At 43.6% G+C, this 21,841-nt stretch overlaps 1 protein-coding gene across 3 annotated transcripts; it reads right to left on the bottom strand.

Moving 5' to 3' along the window:
* Positions 1-2,745: 2,745 nt before the first annotated feature.
* On the bottom strand, positions 2,746-21,512 carry fyna (FYN proto-oncogene, Src family tyrosine kinase a). Of its 3 annotated transcripts, none has more exons than XM_056296229.1 (13): positions 21,375-21,512; positions 16,275-16,351; positions 12,878-13,134; positions 11,772-11,868; positions 10,252-10,350; positions 9,884-9,987; positions 9,546-9,695; positions 8,446-8,610; positions 7,136-7,315; positions 6,577-6,653; positions 6,211-6,364; positions 5,033-5,164; positions 2,746-4,395 (listed from the first exon to the last, which is right to left on the bottom strand). In XM_056296229.1, exons 3-13 carry the CDS (start codon positions 13,122-13,124, stop codon positions 4,187-4,189), a joined length of 1,614 nt encoding a protein of 537 aa, XP_056152204.1. In that variant the 5' UTR covers positions 13,125-13,134; positions 16,275-16,351; positions 21,375-21,512; the 3' UTR covers positions 2,746-4,186. The 3 variants fall into 3 exon arrangements, with proteins under 3 accessions (XP_056152204.1, XP_056152206.1, XP_056152207.1); XM_056296231.1 differs by having other exon boundaries at positions 16,279-16,351; XM_056296232.1 differs by lacking the exon at positions 16,275-16,351.
* Between the last annotated feature and the right edge of the window lie 329 nt (positions 21,513-21,841).

The following is a 21,841-nucleotide window of genomic DNA, read 5'->3' as shown; positions in this document are numbered from 1 at the left end:
AAATTTGAGATGGCTTGGACATGTGTGGAGGAGAGATGCGGGGTATATTGGGAGAAGGATGCTGAATATGGAGCTGCCAGGGAAGAGGAAAAGACGAAGGCCAAAGAGGTTTATGGATGTGTTGAGGGAAGACATGCAGGTGGCTGGTGTGACAGAGGAAGATGCAGAAGACAGGAAGAAATGGAAACGGATGATCTGCTGTGGTGACCCCTAACGGGAGCAGCTGAAAGTAGTAGTAGTAGCAGTAGATCAAATTTACTGCCAAAAAGATTCCACGAAATCATGGACAGTAAAAGGGGAGCAGTTGGTAGAAGGTTGCTTCTGAGTAAGTTTAGCTACAGCGTCAAAGAGAAATCAAGGCTTGTATTTATTGACATTAATTAGGCGAGGAAAATGTGCTATTTTAGCTGCCGACAGTGCTCGCTTATTACTTAACAGTCGTGCCACACAAGATGAAAGACCAACTTTGGATTTATGCCATTTTCACTCGTTTCCTATAGGCCAGAGCATGCATCTCATCAGTGAACCAGGGTGTTGATTTTCTTCGGTGACTACTTCTGGTAGTTAGAGGTGCCACTGACTCGAAGATTAGAAAGTGTTGTATTAGGTCACTAGTAAAGCTATGGACAGATCCAGTCAATACAGTGAAAGGAGCCAGGGCCTCTGGTATTCTATCACAAAGTGCTATCAGGCTTGATGGGCCGATATGACGGGTGTTTAACATGTTGGTGCCACAGCTATGAGGACAAGAAAGTGCTGCCTGAAATTTGACAAGAAAGTGGTCTGACACAGCAGATATAAGAGGAGAGATGGTAAGATCAGAAACAACTATACCACATGCTAGAATCAGATCAAGAGTGTTGCCACTGCGATGGGTGGTGCCATGCACATATTAAACAAAACCAAAGGTATCAAGGACTGCCGGAAAAACTTTAACCAAGAGGATCAGATGTTTTATTTAGATATTGCAATCACTATGGATAAAGGTATTGTCAATATGAGTGGCAAGCTCGGAAAAAATTCAGTGAAATCATCTAATTGGGAGTACGGCCCAGGTGGCTGGTAGTAAACAAGGTAAAATGGGCGGCACGGTGGCCCAGTGGTTAGCACTGTTGCCTCACAACAAGAAGGTCCTGGGTTCGAACTCCAGGCTGTCCCAAGTCTTTTCTGTGTGGAGTTAGCATGTTCTCCCCGTGCCTGCTAGGGTTTCCTCCGGGTGCTCCAGTTTCCTCCCACCATCAAAAAGACATGCATGTTAAGGTTAATACTCCTGCCTGTGCCCATGAGCAAGGCAATGGAAAGAAGAACTGGAGTTGGTCCCGGGCACTGCAGTTGCCCACTGCTCCTATACAATAGCATGGGTTAAATGCAGAGAACAAATTTCATTGTAATAACACAAGTCATTGTAAGAATACAATGTCAAATAAAGTGGCTTTCATTTTCAATGGCAGGAGTCCATTAACTTGGACAGAGATGTTCACGGCTGTTGCGGAGGGAGACGTGACTGACGCCTCAAAAGATTCAAATTCAGTATCAGATTTTGAGCCAAGATTAAAGATAGTTATAAATTAGGGCAACAACCCCATTATTTTGGTAGCTCAAGCAGCATGAGCACTAGCGTAGTCAGGCGATAAGGCATCATTTAGTGGTAAGAAAACATTTAGTTTCAGACAAGTTTGGCAAACCGAGCATATCAAAACTGTGCTCCAAGATCAAGTAATTTACCAGCATCGCTTTGCTAGACAGTGATCTGATATTGGTACAGTCAATTTTCAGGGGTTGTTTACTGCTAGGGTTTTCTGGGATAGGCCTTTGATTGGGGCTAGCAGTAGATGAGGTCATTTTAATCAGGGCAAGATGTCTAAGAGTAGCAATAGAAGAACTGGGGGGCCTGCGTATATGTCGAGGGAGAGAATGTGATTTGATGAGATGATTTGTGATACACATTGCAACTCCCAGAAGTGGATATAGTAATTAGATTGTTGTGATCAGCTTTTGGTGTGCAAGAAAACTTGCACGCGACACGGCGGGACAAGGAGACATCTGATGATAAAATATCAGTGTAGGTTGGCTACCACAATTCTGTAGCCGGGTCAGTTATTTTCTTTAAGTAAAATTTCCAAGTACTACAGGCTGACTTTCATTCAAAAAGTACAAATTTCTTTACTTTTTGAAAGAATTGGAAGAATATTTGCTTTAAAAATTCTCGTCAACATACGTATATTGTTTGGCCAAGGCTATGCTATGAAAATACAGAAAATAGTCCAAAGTATAAACTTTTCCCCCTGTTTTTAGTCAAAGGCTCATTGGGATTTCCTAATTCGTATGATAACAAGGAAATGTGTGAAGCCTGCTGTACTTTGGCTGTGGCCCCGTATTGGTATGCACATCTCTGAATGTGTATTTACAAAGCAGATAGGCAAGTGATTTGCATTTAGCCGGAGTTCAATCATGCTGCCTCCTTTGTGTCAAGATAAGCCTGAGGGGAAAACCTCCGGGACATGTACTGACCTCAAATCACCCTCCCAGACTGCACTGCTCTTTTATGTGGATTCATTTCCCCTGTCATCACATTTTCTTGTGCTGAAAAAAATAAAAATAAAAATGGGGATCTCCGTTAGAGGATTCTGTCTGCAAAAATCTGAGCTCCTTTGAAAATATACGTCGGTCTGTAACAAGCTGAAACCATTCAGTTCACAAGATTAGGATGGCAAGATTGTTTATTTCAAAACCTGTGTGAACAATTAACAGACAGAGACAATAAATAATGCAGAGACCAAAAATATTTTGCCTATCTACTCAATGAGAATAAACCAACTGCTACAAAACTGAGGATTCACCCCCCCCCCAAAAAGAAACTTAAATAGTGGCTTACTGTCCTGCAATCTCATCCAGACAGGGAAATTCAACATTTTCAGGACACTGTAGGTTTACCTGGTTATTCCACTGTATATGGTTAAGGACAAAACAAAATGGCAGAGAAAAAGAGAGCAAATAAATACTATGAAATAAACATGTATGGTCTCATAAACAGCATGTTATTTCCAGATACACATTATGGAGGGACAATTACAGGTTTGCATCCTTCATTCCAGTCATGAAAATGTGAAAATGGCAGTTTGTTTGGCCTTAGAAGCGCAGAGACAATCTGTATGTTCAAAGCATAGTTCTTACATAGCCTGCTGCCATACAGTAATGCAACATACTTTTAAAAATATCATCATCATAATAAGCAGTCAGCCTAACAATGGTTGCCATTTGCAGGGGCATCAACCCCTATACAACCACAAGAAGCCACGATGAATTAAGTTACTTTAAGCTGATTCAAAAAAATCCTTGGCTTATAAGCACAAATACAATGGATGCACTTGATGTCAGTGCAGATGCCATACAAGTTTGGGGAGAAGCCCATGATGCAATAGGCGTTTAGTTAGTGTATAGAAAGCATGAAGGCATTCCCTTACTTTATAAGAATATTACTAAACATAAAAAGGCAAGAACGGGTGCTATAATACATCTAAATTCCTTGAGAAGAGGATAGCATTTATAGTAACCTCGTAAAAAAAGGTTGGTGGACTCCCAGAGAAATTTCTGAGATTTTCTCCACAATGTCTAACAATCACCATTCCTACGATTATGTCACGATTTGTTACCAACTGTGAGCTTCACATGTTTATCTACAAGCCATAATTCTGAGATAACCTTGACCTTGGATTAAAAAAAATCCACACATTTCCAAAATATCAAAAGTAATATAAAACAAAAGAACGGGGATAAGTAAACAAGCAGTTTGTATTTATTTACACTACGTACAAGATACACACCACAATCCATTCCTCTCATCTGCAGTAGTCCATTTCAATTCGTCAGTCATCTTGGTGCCCCTCCCCCGCCCCTTCCCCAAAAAGCGTACTTTTTTTCCAGTCCAAATGAAGTGCATCAAGATGGCGGTTGTGAAGTCATCAGCTTTGAAACATGAAACATATCGTAAAAGAACTGGAAGCGTGAGAGTGGTAGTGAGTTGGGTTTTTACACAGCGGTAGTGTCATCATCCACCATATGAGGCAAGTTAGTTATCAGTCATTTAATTATCTCACCACAAGATGACAAAGGACTTGTGGTGTTTGTTTGGCCCCCTCTAGTGGCCAGCGTATGAATAACACGAGATGACAACGGCAACTGATGCTCAGAGATTATCCCCCGGCTGGTACTGTGGCTCAGTGGCAGTGAAGTAGTCCTCCAAAAAGGCCTGCAAGTACTCGAAGGTAGGCCGCTCCTCCGGGTCTTTCTTCCAGCACTGGATCATCAGCTCATGCAGGGATATGGGGCAGTCCTGAGGGCAGGGCATTCTGTAGCCGCGCTCCACCTGCTCCAACACCTCACGGTTGTTCATACCTGGAGAGATGAATACAAAATTAATATTGTGAATGGCAGGCTCTGGACCAGCATGGACACCCGTAGTTCCCATGTCCTTGGAAATGGCTGAGCAAAATAATTTGCTGGAAACATTTCCTTGCGTAAGTTGCAGTTACTGTTAAGAAGAAGAAGAAAGCCACTTTATTTTGTGATTGTATTCTTACAACGAATTGTATTCTTAAAACAAACGAGCATTTAACCCATCCTATTGTATAGCAGCAGTGGGCAGCTGCAGCACCCGAGGACCAACTCCAGTTCTTCTTTCCATTGCCTTGCTCAGGGGCACAGGCAGGATTATTAACCCTAACATGCATGTTTTTTTGATGGTGGGAGGACCGGAGCACCCGGTAGAAACCCATGCAGATATGGGGAGAACATGCAAACTTCACACAGAAAGGACCTGGGACAGCCAGGGGGTTCGAACCCAGGACCGTCTTGCTGTGAGGCAACAGTGCTAACCACTGGGTCACCGTGCCGCCAACTAACAAATAACAGTTTCCTAACTTTCCTTAATCTCTACACAGGTAAATTTCTGTAGCGATGTCAGTGTGAAAAAGGACACAGACAAACGCACAAAAACCCCACAATAAATCAGGGTTCATCACACGTCACTCACCAGGATAGGGGACTCGGCCCTTGGTCACCAGCTCTGTCAACAGGATTCCAAATGACCAGACATCTGATTTGATGGTGAACTTCCCATAGAGTGCTGCCTCGGGAGCGGTCCATTTAATGGGAAACTTGGCACCTGAAAACAAAAACGAATGAAAGAGAGGGGAAATTTTTTTTTAATGAAAAGTTCAGTTGAAAGGGCGGCTGCAAATTTTAAATGCTCATCTTGAGCCTGCTGTCACAAATCCATAAGCAAAGTGAAATCAAAAGTAGAGTAAATGTCTCATAAGGGAAACCCCAATGAGGTAAGTTATTCTGCTCTTCATTGTATATTTTTCCCCACATTTTCTCCACATCTATTATTTCCTCAAGAGCATGGATATGAGGAGATTATAATGTCTCACCAGGGGAAATGGAACAACTATGTTATATTATTCATTTTCCTTCAAGTACAGGCTTTCAGAACACGAAGATATATGTGAATAGCTTCACAAGTTGACAAAAGGACTCCTACGTCTGCAAGCTCACAAGGGGAAAATTATTTTCTCTATTTGTAGAGTAACATGTGCATTCAATTTTCTTTTTTATTTGTATGTCCTGCACTGGCCATCTGCACTAAACATGTGGTGCTTCTGTATCAAGTGTGCACACATATACACTTTCATCAACTTGTCTGTTACTGACATGCCCCTACACCACCCCTTCACTGAAACATGATTCTGGAAAAGAAAAGGGAGTGACTTTGTGAGCAAAGCAGAGAGAGACAAACAAGACAGACGGAGAGAGAGATAGAGAACACAATGTTTTGTTCTTAGAATTTACAACATAGCATAAGTCATTTAACACCCCCACCATTTTTTTGTCCTCTGACAATGACATTTTTTATAGCTGGCTATGGTTGTAATCGTTCTTGTTACCTTCAATCAACTGTGGCTGACAACACACTGTGTTATGGCACTTAGAGTCAGCTGACAGACAAACATTAAAATAATAGTCATCTAATAATCTCTACACCAGCTACCAGTCTCGCTCTGGTGATCATAGACCAGATCCATAACACCAGTGTGAGTTGAATTTTAGATTGAAATTAATAATTAACCCAGAGATGGTGCAACCAGTAACAACAGAATGCATTTTCAATGCTGAAACAACAGAGCTGTGTCTTGAAACTGTGGCTACTACCTTGTCTTGCGGTGTACTCGTTGTCCTCTATGAGGCGAGCCAGACCAAAGTCAGCAATCTTACACACCAGGCTGTCTCCTACCAGGATGTTGGCAGAGCGCAGGTCTCGGTGGATGTAGTTCATCCTCTCAATGTAGGCCATGCCTGCTGCCACCTGGGAAATGGAGTTTTAATATCACTGCTGTTCACACCATCGTGGTTAATGGTTTCAAGGTGATTTATCACTGCCATAACATCAAGGTAAGAAAGTGCTTTACATTTGTATCACTGAGCTTGAATGGTGGACAGTGGTTGACATGACTGAGATGAATGATGTACCTCTACAGCGTGCGGCATTGTGTTTTATGATCAAATATAATGATGTACCTGAGCCGCCATGTCCACTAGATTCGGCAGCTTGAGACCTCGTCCTTCTCCGTCCTTCAGGAAGTCAAGCAAGCTCCCTGGGAAAAAGGAAGGGAGGAAAACTAACTGAAACCTTCTCTAACAGATGGTGCAACATCTTCAGATGCCAGGCTTTAACTCAGACTTGGACCAAGACTGAAAGAAACACACTGTAGCTAATATGACCTCAGTATTGGGAATCTGACAAGATGCATTCCATTTAGCCTGGACATTTATTTGTCCAATATTGTTGTGGAAACTGAACAACAACATTTTTTTAAGCCACATTACTCCCATCACGACAACACTGATTAAGTTGGCGTGCAAGGATCCTGTCATGAATTGTGTTTCCAGCAGAGACTGAACACCAAATTGTAGAATCAGATGCAAAATATATTGGCTATGGTTGCACCCGTGTGTATGTGCACAGCTGCACTGTCCGCATAGATAAATTATTCATATACCTTGTGGATATGAGTGTGCATGTGTGTATGTAATATTCATAATGCGTATTATGAGTGCTGGCTTGAACATCCGCTACCTTTGCTCATGTACTCTGTGACAATATAGATGGGCTCCTCGGACACCACGGCATAGAGCTGGACCAGCTTGTCATGTCGAAGCTTCTTCATAATCTGGGCCTCCTCTAGGAAGGACTCGGGCGACATGGTGCCTGGCTTCAGAGTCTTCACTGCCACCTTAGTGGTGCCATTCCACGTGCCTGATGACAACAAGACAAGAGACGACCACTTAGAGACAGTCTGAAAGATTTACAAAAGAAATTTTCATCTTAAGTATTCTGGTGTTTAGTGTTAAAATCCTTTTTTTTCCTTAAGGGAAGTGAAAAATAATCTGCCTCTGGGATGAGTTATTTTACTTTTCTTATGTTTCTGATCCTAACCAACAGGTTAAAGACCATTCTTAAATCAAGTTTTATTTTGTTTCCATCCATTATCCAAGCCGCATATCCTATTTAGGGTAACGGGATGCTGGAGCCTATCCCAGCAGTCATTGAGCGGCAGGTGGTGAGACACCCTGGAAAGGCCACCAGTCCGGCACAGGGCCGACACACACACGCTTTCCCGCCTAGGAACAATTCAGTATGGCCGATTCACCTGACCTACATGTCTTTGGACTGTGGAAGGAAACCGAAGCACCCAGAGGAAACCCACGCAGGCACGGGGAGAACATGCAAACTACACACAGAGGACGACCTGGGATGACCCGCAAGGTTGGACAAAACCTGGGGCTCGAACCCAGGACATTCTTGTTGTGAGGCAACCATGCTAACCACTGCGCCACAGGAAACCACATATGTTGCATACAATGAAAAAGTACCCCAGTTCTCAACAATGTGAGCTAATCAGTCTAAACCCAAAATTATTACTATTTTTTTATTTTGTTTCAACTAGAAAAATGCACTCCCTACATTTTACTTTGTTTCAACATCCTGGATCCACTTTGTAGAAAACTCCAAACAACTGAAACTACTTTGAATTGAGTGGATTTATCCTACACCATTTGCACTCTTTTTCATGTTTTATGAAAAATATAAGTAGAGACAATGATTCTTAAGATGTACATTTTTTTACTGTAGGTTTGGTGTTGTTCATGTCGAAGGATAAAACATTTTGTGACAGGAGAAAACATGTTCTCGGTGGAGTTCAGACTTTCAGTCATACTTTACTCCTGTATACCTAACGCTGTCAAGGATTAGGGCAACTCAAGGAAAATCCTCTTTGACATATTAAGTCCATTATCGACTGGGCAATACTAGTCACTGACATGAATGTGCTACGTAACTGTAAAAAAAACAAAAACAGTTTTTTATCTCTCATAGCTAACACTTACCCATCCAGACCTCTCCAAACTGGCCATTGCCAAGACGTTTGATGAGCTGCAGCGACTCCCGCGGGATCTCCCACACGTCTTTGGTTTTAACGGACAGGTCTGCCAGACGGGGCATGCCTTTATGGCATGGGACTATAAGCCGGCAGCAAAGTCCTGCAGCCCTGGCTGGATTACCAGAAATCAATCAATCAATCAATCAATCAATCAATCAATCAATCAATCAATCAATCAATCAATCAATCAATCAATCAATCAGACTTTATTCATACAGCACAGTTTGCACAAAAAAATGTAATGCAATGCATGGAGATGAGGGAAACCTCAAAGGGAGGAAATTAAAAGACAAGTATTTATCTATACATATGATATCGTGTGTGTGTGTGTGTGTGTGTGTGTGTAATATATATATATATATAGACAGAGAATACAAAGCCCAGATAGGGCGAAGGCAAAGAGCATACATGTATGTATTTATGTGAGTGTGTTGATGGAGAGTGATGACTATGGACCCAGGTGAGGGTAAAGGGGGGGGGTGAATTTGAATCACATTATAGTTCTATCTAAACCTTTTCTTTTTTTGGATTTTTCCCCCTTTTTCTCCCAAATTATCATTTGTACTTGGCCAATTACCCCACTCTTCTGAGCCGTCCTGGCCTCTGCTCCACCCCCTCTGCTGAACCGGGGAGGGCTGCAGACTACCACATGCCTTCTCCGATACATGTGGAGTCGCCAGCCGCTTCTTTTCACCTGACAGTGAGGGGTTTCGCCAGGGGGACGTAGCGCATGGGAGGGTCACGCTATTCCCTCCAGTTCGCCCTCCCCCCCGAACAGGCCCCCCGACCGACCAGAGGAGGCGCTAGTGCAGCGACCAGGACACATACCCACGTCCCACTTTCCACCCGCAGACACGACCACTTGTTTCTGTAGGGATGCCCGATCAAGCCGGAGGTAACACAGGGATTCAAACCGATGATCCCTGTGTTGGTAGGCAGCAGAATAGACCACTACGCTACCCGGACGCCATATGTAGGTTTTTCTATCGTATAAAAATATTGCCTACGTGCACTCGATTACATCAAACAGGTCTGTCCTGGCCTTACCAGAGTAGTGCTGCACCAGCTGCTGTAGCGTCTCAAACTGTGCCCTGGTGGTGATGTAGTAGCCACCGCTGTCCAACTTGCGAATTTTGTAGTGTTTCACGTGATCTCCTTTGATGTCATCCCAGTCCTGGATAGACAGGGAAAAGGCCCCTGGCATGGAAACAAGGCGGCGCATTAGATAAAGGGAGAAAAAAACAAAACAAAAACAGTGACACCAAAGGGACATTCAAGGTAACTTTAGGTGCGATCTTTCATTTATTCAAAAACACGTATCAGTTTTCCACCACTACAAAAGCAATCATCTTGTCAGCGTGTTAAACGTTTCTTAGTTACAGTACCTTTGGTTGTTTCACTCTCACGGATGAGGAATGTGCCTCTGGGGTTGCCGTTGGAGAGGAGCTGTCTCTCTGCGTCCTTTCGGCCTAGTTTACCAAAATACCAGCTGCAGGGAGGGAAAATATTAATCAAACTGCGCTGCTGAAAATTTGCTTGGGTATTTAGGAAATGTAGCAGTGCTTTCTTTAGCGGTATGACATATCGCACAACAGACAGCGTGATGACCTCTGAAATATTCATGATATGTTCACTGGTGAGGAACAGGGTTGATAGTTTGTCGCAGTGGCTCTGGGATAGGGGACTTGAGTGTGTGTGTGTGTGTGTGTGTGTGTGTGTGTGTGTGTTGTTCATAAAAAAAACTTATACTCACTCCTCAGCTTGGATGGAGTCCACTGGAGCCACGTAATTACTGGGAATGTAACCAGTTCCACCCGTAGTGAGAGAACGAGCCTCCCACCAGTCTCCCTCACTGAGGGAGAGAAAGAGAGCTAATCTTTTGTTCGCTTGTATCATTTCATTACACATTTAAATATTCCTGTTTGAACATAACACACAGTAGCACTTGCTCCACATGTTTCCTTCCATTACTTGTTTTCACATTTTACATTACTTTTCAGTGCACTTGCACAAAAACATTGATGAAACATACACGTCAATGAAGTATTTATGAATTTGTCTGACTTGAGAAAGAAAACCAAGGATGGGAGGAGGAGTGAATGAAGAGACGAATATATAATATAATATACATGAACACGTGATGCAGACAAGATTATATAAACATAGAGATTTAGTGGACGCACAAATTTAAATTTGTGTCCTCCCCCTCAGAACTGACTGAACAGAACTGGTAAAAAAAAAAAAAAAAAAAAAAGGTTGCTCCCAATGTTTTGGTGAATAATGTCGTAAAATATGTAGTTTGAAGGGCGGTCTAGTCTGTTGCCTACCAACACAGGGACTGCCAGTTCGAATCCCCATGTTAGCTTGGTCGGGCGTCCTGACAGACACAATTTTCTGTGTCTGCGGATGGGAAGCCAGATGTGGGTATGTGTGTCCTGGTCACTGCACTAGCGCCCCCTCTGGTCGGTTGAGGCGCCTGTTCAGGGCGGAGGGGGAACTGGGGGGAATAGCGTGATCCTCCCACACGCTACGTCCCCCTGGCGAAACTCCTCACTGTCAGGTGAAAAGAAGCGGCTAGCGACTCCACATGGATCGGAGGAAGCATGTGGTAGTCTGCAGCCACCTCCCCTCCCCCCAGATCGGCAGAGGGGGTGGAGCAGCAACCGGAATGACTCGGAAGAGTGGGGTAATTGGCCAAGAACAACTGGGTAGAAAAAGGGTGGGAAAATCCCCCCCCCCCCAAAAAAAAAGAAAAAAAGTAAGGTTGCTCCCAATGTTTTGGTGAAGAATGTCATAAAAAAATATATAGTTCGACAAAACAGTAGAAAAACGAGGCGAGCAATATGCATGGGTGCTAAGAAACCTGATGGGATGTGTCTGAACTGGGTGTCATCAATACTGTGGCCTGAACCCAGACTTGTTCTAGTTGTGTGTCACGAAAACGTAAGACAAAGAGATGAACAACGAGCATTATATCCCAGGAATAACATGCACCGTGCTGTGTCACGGCAGGACTTTCCCGAGCGTACCTCTGACATCAGCCAACATAACAGGCTGTTTTCCTTATGTGCAAAATTAAAGCGGTCCAGTGTTTTTGCAGAGAACTATCCTTGACACATGACAGATGTTTGATAGACTGGGTCACTTCACCTGTGCCTGTGAAATGACTGTCCTTTTCAAACGCTGGAGCTCAAAGTTCATGAAAAATGAAAAACAGGGGGGAAAAGAAGACCGCCACCCTTCAGGCTGTCATGCAGATGCTTTCACACTTACGTGCTGTTTAGGATCTGGAACTTCTCCCCCTTTCTGAAGCTGAGGTCATCCTCAGTCCTGGCTTCATAGTCATACAGCGCCACAAACAAGGTTACCCCTGTAGGAGACAGTTTGAATGGGATGGTTAGCAAATGTGCCAGTGAAGAAGAAGAAGAAGAAAAGAAGGGGGAAAAAAAGAAGAATGCTGCCAATGGTCTGCCAATATTCTAGAGGCCATAAGAATTTATCTGATGTAATTTCTAATAGCCTCAAAGTCCCTGTATCTCTTACATGCCTGAAGCTAAAATGATTTCATTTTCTGATTTGATCAGAACCATACCAGGACAGCAACCGCTCCAGCGCCTCAACAAAGCCTCACATCTTTTCCCGCCTATGCCACGTCATCTCAACCACACCTAACGCGAGTCAAACCTTACTGACATCTCGGTCCACCCTGCCGATGCATTACAAAGGGGCCAGATAAGGTTTCTGCTCCAGTTCTTTCCCAGTTGACCTTACTGTGAGTATTTTCTCACTATTGCCTTCTCACTAAAATCTTAGATAGAAATGCAGCTTTCTTATACAAACAAATGAATGATACTGGTTCAACACAGCGAGGAACTGTGTCCAAATCTACCTTGAGCAAAGGCCCAGATGAGTTAACATCAGAGCTAGGGATGCTTTCACTGTGAGCATTGCATACACATATCTTTGGGATCTGAGTAAGAAACTGTAAAATTCATTTCTCTACTCCTGCAGAAGTTCTGCACTGTTCAGCATGATGTCTGGTCTTTCTGGTTGTCAGATGTGCTTTGCCGGGAACCAGCAATAATCTAGGTCGCTCTGTTTTCCATTAACTTGGAGCCGATGGCCAATGCATACTGTGTCGTTTTGACCATGGGTGAATATCATCGTATTCATGAAAAGGTGAAAGCGACACACAAAAATTTTAGAACGAAGATGTTAAAAATGACAAAGAACTAGGGGTGAGGTGAAGGTGCCATTTTTAAAGGAGAGGCCAAATTCTGAATTTAACTGTTAAATTCTGAACTGAGCCGTATTTAGAAGGACTGCCAAAACTGACTTGGACCAGTAAAACAGTAAATCAATGAGGTAAAAGTCCTGACCTGTTCCTCCTCGGGACCGGAGCGTCCCAGACTGTGAGGAAGTGTGGACCCCTCCGAACACGGTCACCCCCTGCGTTGCTGCGCTGTGGAAGTTGTTGTAGTTTGGGATGGCGGTGACCCCGAAGCTGGGGTAATGCTGCGGCGTTGGGTCAGCCCCATAGCGGTACCCCGAGTTTTGCGTGAGACTGGTCTCCCGATCATCAGTGAGTTTTGTTGCTTCTTTATCCTTACATTGGACACAGCCCATTCTCTACTGTCTACAGTCAAGGATTGAGGAGAGAGAGAGAGAGAGAGAGAGGAGACAGAGAGAGCGTGAGAGAAGACAGAAAGAGAGAGAGAGGGGAGAGACACACACACACACAGAGGAGACAGAGAGAGGAGACAGACAGAGAGAGAGAGAGAAAATGGTATTAGTGGGTACATTTGCTAAAACAATAGTTTAAGAGCCAATCCCACTGGGAAAATAATGATTCAATATTCCATTATTACAGGGCTTCCTCAGAGAGTCATGGTGAGCCTTTTGAAATTTCTACTAATTAGATGGAAATAAAACATGACACTTTCAAAACCCTCATTATGAATTATACAGATGAATGTGATGTGACAGTATGTTAGCTGCAGCCTGTATCTAATTAGATTATCGTTATAAATTGTGATATTGGATACACTGACATATGTTGCTGCGAGATAGTCTATGCTGAGAAACATTCTCCAGCATACCTTGTCATAAAGACATTAACAACGCTACTTACTACGGTTTATTTTACCACGTTATTCGGCCGCAGCCGCCGAGAATGAATTTAGACATGGTATTTGTGTTTACAAGCTGGCGTGCACTTTATTTTTGTTTGTTTTACAAGAAACCACATACACCCTTCTATAGGTTTGCAACACAAACCCTAAATTAAAATGTGCAGAGGCTCTCAAGAACAAACTGCTCCCTGGCTTTAAGCTGAGTCTCATGAGGGGGAATAAGGGAGCATTTGGCCTCCCTAAACCTAAACTACTTTCTATAATGACTGAGGCAATCTGTTTTGCCAATTAAAAGAGCCTTACCATCTTTAAAGACCCAGTCAGACTAATGCACATTCCAGCTCACAGTCCCCCTTTAAGCCTTGGAAGCCAGTGCAGCCTGGATGACATGGCTAGGAGGAGACCGCTGACAGCACTGTTGTCTTTCATCAGTATTAGCGGCCAACTTACTTCTGAGACGGGTAATTGAAAGCACACTTGTTTACTGCCACTGTGACTGGAGGGAGGGAGAGAGAGAGAGAGAGCTACTGGCTGCGGGTAAAGTCTGGCCTCTCAGTGCTACAGATGGACCCTCGGGGAAACCATCACACTGCTCTTGACCCCCTTCAAAGACTCGATGGGACCCACAGGAGTGGCGGAGAAGGATGGGTTATTGGTGCAGACGCATTTCTGTCAGGTTTACCATTACCACCATCTCGTGGGGAATGTGCTCGCCGTTGAATCATAGAAACCAACGTGGTCAGGCTCATTAGAGGTGCTCACAGCTAAGTAAATATAAGCAACAGCTCAGATAATAAAGATTTAGATTTGGATTGTCAGCCAGCACTTTCTGCCCAAACACTGATTCGGATTAAATCTGATCGTCTTTACAACCGTCTTGTCAGTATCAGTTTGATATTGAAACTACCTCATTTGTAGTGTTGGGCAATACGGAAAATATTAATTCTATGTATTATCACCATAATCATATGGAAGTTTGCATGATAGCCACATATGGTCACAATATTTGCTTACATATGCATACAATACCATGTTTAAGAATCCGACTGAGGTTCCTCACATTGAACTGTTTGTTAATGTTAAGTATAATGTCAAACCAAAAGTAGTTCTCAAATAGTGTTCCCTCGAATATTTCAGACCTCATTTTGTGTTTTAGGTAACAGATTCTTGCTATCATTAATTTAACAAAACTGTGTATCGCAGTATAGGACAATGTCCAAATTTCATCCCAATACAACATCATTGAAAGATGTTAAATGATAATACTGAATGAATGCCCAGCAATACTCATTTGTGAGTACTGTATCAGATGAGCTCTTGTCAGTTTAGTTTTTCTCCTTTAAAGCCCATTGCATGATCACTTGGAAACTTAGGGGCGAAAAGAGAGTTGTACAATATGTTCCTCAATCCCTCCACAGTAGGGCCGTCCTCTTTATTGCATTTACTTGTAAGGGAACCCAACACCGTCAGAGGAAAAAGTGCAAACAGATGTGTCACTTGCTGAGCACTGCTGGTACTGCGACAGGCTGGGTACGATCAACTTATATCCTATGAAGACCCGAGAGCTTGCCATTGGTATTTTTTTCCACTTCTAAAGGCACATCATATTCCACGGAAATTATGGGGTAAAATGGTCCTTTTTAGTGGTGGGCACAGAAATGCTGTAAGCATACATTAATAATTCAACACAAGAAATTGTGGATGTCTACTTGCTGTTGTCCCAAAACTGTGGTTTCTTGCTCCCATGCTGCTGCTCACTGCAGCACAGCGAAGCACTGACATAAAATAGAAGAGTCCCATAATCTTGTGCAAGAAATTGATTCATTTATGGACTTGTGCCAGAGCATAAACAAGGACACTTAAACATCTCCGGCTGTTTGAAAGACTAATAACTAAATTAGGGGTTAGCTGGGGGGCTAGTATGGTGCAAATTTGGGATTATACTATAATTTAATCAAATCTAACATGCGGGTTGTGTTTTAGTTAGTCTTTCATAACATTATCCATGTTAACTTTTTTCTCCCCCCACTTTTCTCTCCAATTGTATCTGGCCGATTACGCCACTCTTCTGAGCTGTCCTGGTAGCTGCGCCACCCCCTCTGCCAATCCGGGGAGGGCTGCAGACTACCACATGCCTCCTCTGATACATGTGGAGTCGCCAGCCACTTCTTTTCACCTGACAGTGAGGAGTTCCGCCAGGGGAGCGTAGCGCGTGGGAGGATCACGCTATTCCCCCCAGTTCCACCTCCCCTGAACAGGCGCCCCGACTAACCAGAGGAGGTGCTAATGCGGCGACCAGGACGTATACCCACATCCGGCTTCCCACCCGCAGACATGGCCAATTGTGTCTGTAGGGACGCCTTGACCAAGCCGGAGGTATCACAGAGATTCGAACCGGCGATCTCCGTGTTGATAGGCAACGGAATAGACCGCTACGCTACCCGGACGCCCCATGTTAACCCTCTTTTGTCCGTCTCTGCTGTCCAGAGACAACACTGGGGGGAAGACCTAATGACTTTACTACGTTAGGTGGAACATAGACAAGACGAGCATCGTCACTAACAAGTTAGGTGTGGCCTGAAACGGACCCACATGGTTGCTGCGTATTAGTTACCGGAAACACAGTTCAACAAGTAGAACTCACCTACTGTATGCTGTAGTTTCAGTGAGTCCAGATCTTTATTTGTTCCACATTGCGTAGCGAACAGCGCAACGGAGCCACTGCAGAAAGAAGGAGATTATTGTGATTCATTACTGCCAGTAGAAAACTATGAAATACCCATGAGTAGTAATGGGCTTTGTGGCAACGTTACAGTATAAGCCCCGACCGAAAACACAGACAGGAATGGGATAAAAGCCCACTCAATCTCTAGTAATCCTTTAGAGATCAGATAATCATCCTTGTCATTTATACTTTTTCCAAGCATCCTCTGGTCTTCTTCCTCCTACCCTACTTTCTAGCAGGTATAAAGTGCATATGCGCAGGTCTCTCCCAAAGCAACAGAAGAAGAAATAGATATAGAAATAACAGAGCCGAGGTAAACATCTGTGATATTTCTCTGAGTCTGTTGACAGTGTGCACCACATTGACTGATTATCATAGCGTTTAACTGGGATGATTTTCCAGACTAATGAGTTCATTTTCCAGCTACTGACTGGTACCTTTACAGTGAAACAAAGGTCTTTGGCACGCGGGCGTTCAAATAGCAATAAGTCTAAGTTCAGCGTGTCACATCCTGTCAATGTGGCAGTTATGTAAATGTGTTACTTAATGATCCCAGCATTGACAACATAGCGGAGCCTCAGTGTTATACGACAGCGTGATGCGAGACCTGTGCTCACTCAGATTGATCAACTGAGCACGCCCGCGGTTGCAAAACGAACAGATGAATTCTGTTTCTACGGTGGACCCCCCCCCCTCTTTATCCATGGTGTTTATAAAGTGCACTGCATCCGTTCCTAGAGAGAGGGGAGTAAATGACGGGAGATCTCACATCATCATGTTGCCTGCGGGGATTATGAAAATCTTCCTACTTTAAAGTAGAAAGGGCCCGGGACTACCACACTGTGGCTTTGAAACGTGCGTAGCTGTTTTGCTACATGGAATCTGGGACAGCCAGCATCGTTAATGCGTATGCTTTGGTGGTATTGTTGTATTGGCAGGGTGTTAGCTTAATAAACATTTACATATGAATCGTGTCTATGGGGCACTTGGTCATGTCACTGAGGTTGCTTAATGAGCACGGCAGAATTTTTTTGTGTGGATTTTTTGGATTTTGATATACTCTATCGATCCCCGTGAGGTAATTCTGCTCTTCATTTAACCCATCCTAGCTGTGTAGCTAAGAGCAGTGGGCAGCCGCCGTGCAGCACCTGAGGACCAACTCCAGTTCGTCTTGCCATGCCTCGGTCAAGGGCACAAACAGAAGTATTAACACTAACATGCATGTCTTTTTGAGGATGGGGGAAACGGGAGCACCCGGGGAGAAAACCTAGCACAGACACGGGGAGAACATGTAAACTCCACACAGAGGACGACCTGGGGTGACCCCTAAGGTTGGATAACCCCAGGGTTCGAACCCAGGACCTTCTTGCTATGAGGCAACAGCGCTAACCACTGGACCATTGTGCCACGCAAATCAGCCATATTTGGACATCAGCGGACTTGTACTGATTGAATTATGTATCTAGTAATTCAGATATATGAAATTTAGCTGTGGCAAATTCACTGGCAATAAAGCAAGCTGGCCAACCCATCTGCCATTCAATAGTTCAATAATGGGATAGAATTTTCTGAGGATCACAGATAGATCTTCTTCGTTCCGCTTGATAAGCACGGGCTAATCGTCCCTTTATCCAATTGTAAATACGAATTAGGACTGTTAACAATAGGGCTGAACAATATATCATTTCAGAATCAGCATCGTAATAGACACGTGCAAACAGTCACACTGCAAAGGATGCAATGTCGGGCTAAAACTCTTCCTACTTAATGGAGAACAAAATCTTGCAAGGTCTGCTTTTTAATGACTATTCTCGAAGAAATATGTTCTGGCATATCTGAGAGACAGTAACATCATTCAGCCCCTCTATATTAACACACAGAGGTTGAGGAAAGACCTGACACTACCACTAAATAATTGGTGTGTCTTATCCCGGCAGCCCAACATGACAGACTGACAGATAAACAGACAGACATGTTAGCCTGACTGCTGCCTGACCTAAGGCACAACATAAAAAAAAAAGCAAGAAAAAAAGGGAAGAAAAGATTATGGCGTTGCAGCCATGGGGCTAGTTCCTGTCATGGAAGAGTGTGAGTATTGCACGACCACCACAGCCTGCAAGAAGACCCATCATGCTATTTTCAGAACCAAATGAACAGCTTGCCTCCGAGAGGACCATACTGATGTGAATAAAAGGGTCCAGTGGGGACACGATTGTGCTTTAACAGTTAATAACACAGATGAGAGAGTGAAGGAAAGACAGTCAGAGCGATAGTAAGCGAGAGAGCAGGTGTGGGAGGATTTTCACATGCAAACATGGGTGGGTTATAATATAAAAGATGGAAATATATCAAAACTGCTGATAAGCCAGAGATGCTGTTTGGACTCTTATTTACTTTAGTCCACTGAACATCATTTGTCCTATTACTAGATTACTTGACAACAGGAAGTGAAGAATGAGAGGATTGAAGCCAAGGTGCTAATACCACTTCAATGTAAAGTAATTGAAAAGGTTTAGTGCAACCTTGGTCACAGGGGCTGCAAATTAATTTCATGAAATGCGGGGCTTTATTTGAACCTTGTAAAGGCATATATGCATTAATCGCCCAACACCGCACAGTGCATGGAGGCTTAATGAGGGAGTCCCCCCTCTATATAATAACCACGAGATCAATACGCTATAACAAGACAAACATGTCAGGGTCACCCACAGTAACAGATTGATTAATGGGCAGTCAGTCAGTCAGGCCAGAAAAAAACAGGTAGGCCTATTTGTCATGTGCTCCTGCTCATCCATGGTGCAACGAATATGAATAATCATTGGTGCTGGACTGTAAGCAAAACATGCTTTCTGTCAGCACTGCCAAGAGTAAGTTTGAAAAAAAAAAACCCAAACAAATCAGAACAATAGACTGACTTATTTCTTTAATTCGATTCAGAATCTGTGTTTAATGTGACATTAAAACTAGGAATCCCGTGACTGTTTAACCCGAATGAACTTCAAATCGCCATAGAATATAATAATTTTTCAATTTGCATTTAAACAGACTACAACAAAGCAGCCCTTTCTAAATTGAAGTGGGGCGTCCCTTTGCACTCGTTTCATTGACATGCCATGGACCAAGGTCAAGCCTCCCACATCCCTCCTACTGAAGATTCCCTTGCAATGAGCTTATTCAAAGCCAGAAAACAAGTTACCATACATTAACCTTTCTTCAGTCTAAGAATTGGCGAAAAAGGGTAGTTTTCCGTTGTGTGCCATTAAATGGCAGCGAAAACCCACTGGCATGCTTATGAGTTTCAGTACTGCACTAATATGTGGACCCCTCCTTAAGGGTACCATTCTCTAGATTGTTACAATATTTGCTTGTCTCAGACAACTGAGTTCATTCAGCGAGTCAACAATACAATGGCTACATTTCACTAGCCCACAAGATTATCTTCACAATGAAATGCAGTGTTGGCCTTTCGAAGCATTCTTCATGTACTGAATGAAAAGAGGCAGTTAGAGAGCCCACAGCTGAGCCTCATGTTTAAGTGTGGTTTTAGGCCCAACTGTGTTTTGGTGTCACACTGTTCTCAGTCGAGGATGTTGAGTCATGCAAGTTGTTAAATCACTGAGCTCATTGTAAATCACGGAGTACCCTCTGAAAACTTGTGACTAGCAGTTGAATATTATCAAAACTGGAGAACCAACTTATCTCTTTCCCCTGCTGCTATGGCGGCAGGCCATTTCATCACTGGTTCTGCACGGAGTCTGCATTAGATTTTTTTTTTGAAGCCGTTCTTTCCAGATCTTCCGCCAGTGGAGGGCAATGGTCAGAGTAAGAAACCACTGGAAAATGATGATGCGGTGGGCCTACAGCATGCAAGGTTGGAAGGTTTTCCATATAACCAAAGAGTAATGCTTGGGTTGATGGAAAGTGAAAACAGGGTTGAGGGCTCCTTGATAACTATGTGCTTAGGTTCCGATGCAAGATTAACCGCATTAATGATATGAGTTGTTTGACAAACTAACAGGCAAACACGGGCCCTGACCTTTAAAAATATATCAAAACAAAAATAATAAAAAATATAAGCATGCATACACCTCCTGTTTGCATGAGCTGCAACTTAATGAGGGTGTAGAATAGCCAATCATGTCCTTACTGGGCTAAATATTTCAGGAGCGCAGCATGGGTCAATACCTTTAGTAAGTAGGTTAAACTGCATGTCCCTATTGCCTAATGCCTGAGGCAAACTGAACATGGTCCATGGCACATAACAACCAATAAACCCCATCTCATTCATTCATATTTGACACACATCACGCACGCCAAATGTGCTGTCATTCATGTACCAAGAACATAAATAATTCAAACAGTTGTACGATGGTATGAAAACCAGCAAACAACTCCAGTGCCAGCTCCACGACGAGGCCACAATACAGCCCTAAAATTAAGTAGGAAAAAAAAACTTATGGAAGCTGCATGTTAGAGGCCAGAGCAACAGCTACATTCACGCCGAGTTTCACACAAAATGGATGGCTACACCTTCACAGCCACCAGATAACCCAATTAATGCATCATCAATTGAACAGTTAACACCGTTGGCTATGCAATGACCTCATAGAAGATCGCAGTTATTCTGGGAAAAAAAAATCAATATGAGGCTTTCCGTGTATATGCTATCGTAGCATTCAGTTTTGGTAAGCTATTCTGCAGCGCATCCATCCCCCTGCTGCTGCAACAGAGGAGCCCCTCTCCAGAATCACAGCGCTGCAAAACATCTCATCCACAAATACGAGTATTTCTATGAGTGCCCATTCGACCGGCCAACACCTAAACTGTCCCGAAAACAGATTCATTCTACGTTTGAATAAAGGCTACGGAGGCAACACTGGCAAGGACTGCGCGGTCCCACAGTGTGTTATTTATCTCCTTTGCCGAAATGAATTCATCTCGCAGGGCAGGCTGGCAGGCTACAACACAAGACGAGGCGGCTGCAGCGATTGAAATTCAACTCAGATACGTTCTTCTTACCACGAATAAAGCAGACTAATCCATCTGGGGTTTTCCGGAATGTCCGTCGCAGAAAATGCGCCGATATTTTCTCTCTCTCTACTTCTCCGTTAATGTTTTTGGCTCGTAGAAGATAATAGCGGCATACCCGTCCCAGCCCCTGTCGCCGTGCGTACAGATGATGATGATGATGATGGTGATGGCGTAAAGGCTGATGATGCGGACGCGGACGGACCACAAGCTCTGATTGACAGCCCGTTCCGCCAATCGGAGATTACGATGCGCAGCCAGACACGTCCCTGTCTAGGGGGTGTTTTGGAGTGACTGAAAAACAGACACGGTGGTTGCGCCCATGCCTGCAAACGTAGCGGGAGACTTGTTTAAACCATCGACCCATGCGTTTCTTTTTTCGGTCTGATGTTCGCTTTCGTGGATTACAATCTTCCGATGTGTCATTCGTGGTGTGATTCATGGTCGTTGACGTGTAG

The sequence above is a fragment of the Lampris incognitus genome, chromosome 16, assembly GCF_029633865.1.
Source record: "Lampris incognitus isolate fLamInc1 chromosome 16, fLamInc1.hap2, whole genome shotgun sequence".
NCBI lineage: Eukaryota > Metazoa > Chordata > Actinopteri > Lampriformes > Lampridae > Lampris > Lampris incognitus.
The sequence above is the reverse complement of the archived record's forward strand: the minus strand, read 5'-3'. Positions and strand labels throughout refer to the sequence as shown.

What these genes read in the sequence shown, in the direction of transcription:
- fyna (XM_056296229.1), bottom strand. Translation starts at nt 13,124, where the DNA reads ATGGGCTGTGTCCAATGTAAGGATAAAGAAGCAACAAAACTCACTGAT. An exon ending in CCGGTCCCGAGGAGGAACAG is followed by an intron (nt 11,869 to 12,877) that starts GTCAGGACTTTT and finishes TGTCTCCTACAG; the next exon opens with GGGTAACCTTGTTTGTGGCG. An exon ending in GCTGGTGCAGCACTACTCTG is followed by an intron (nt 8,611 to 9,545) that starts GTAAGGCCAGGA and finishes CTGGTAATCCAG; the next exon opens with CCAGGGCTGCAGGACTTTGC.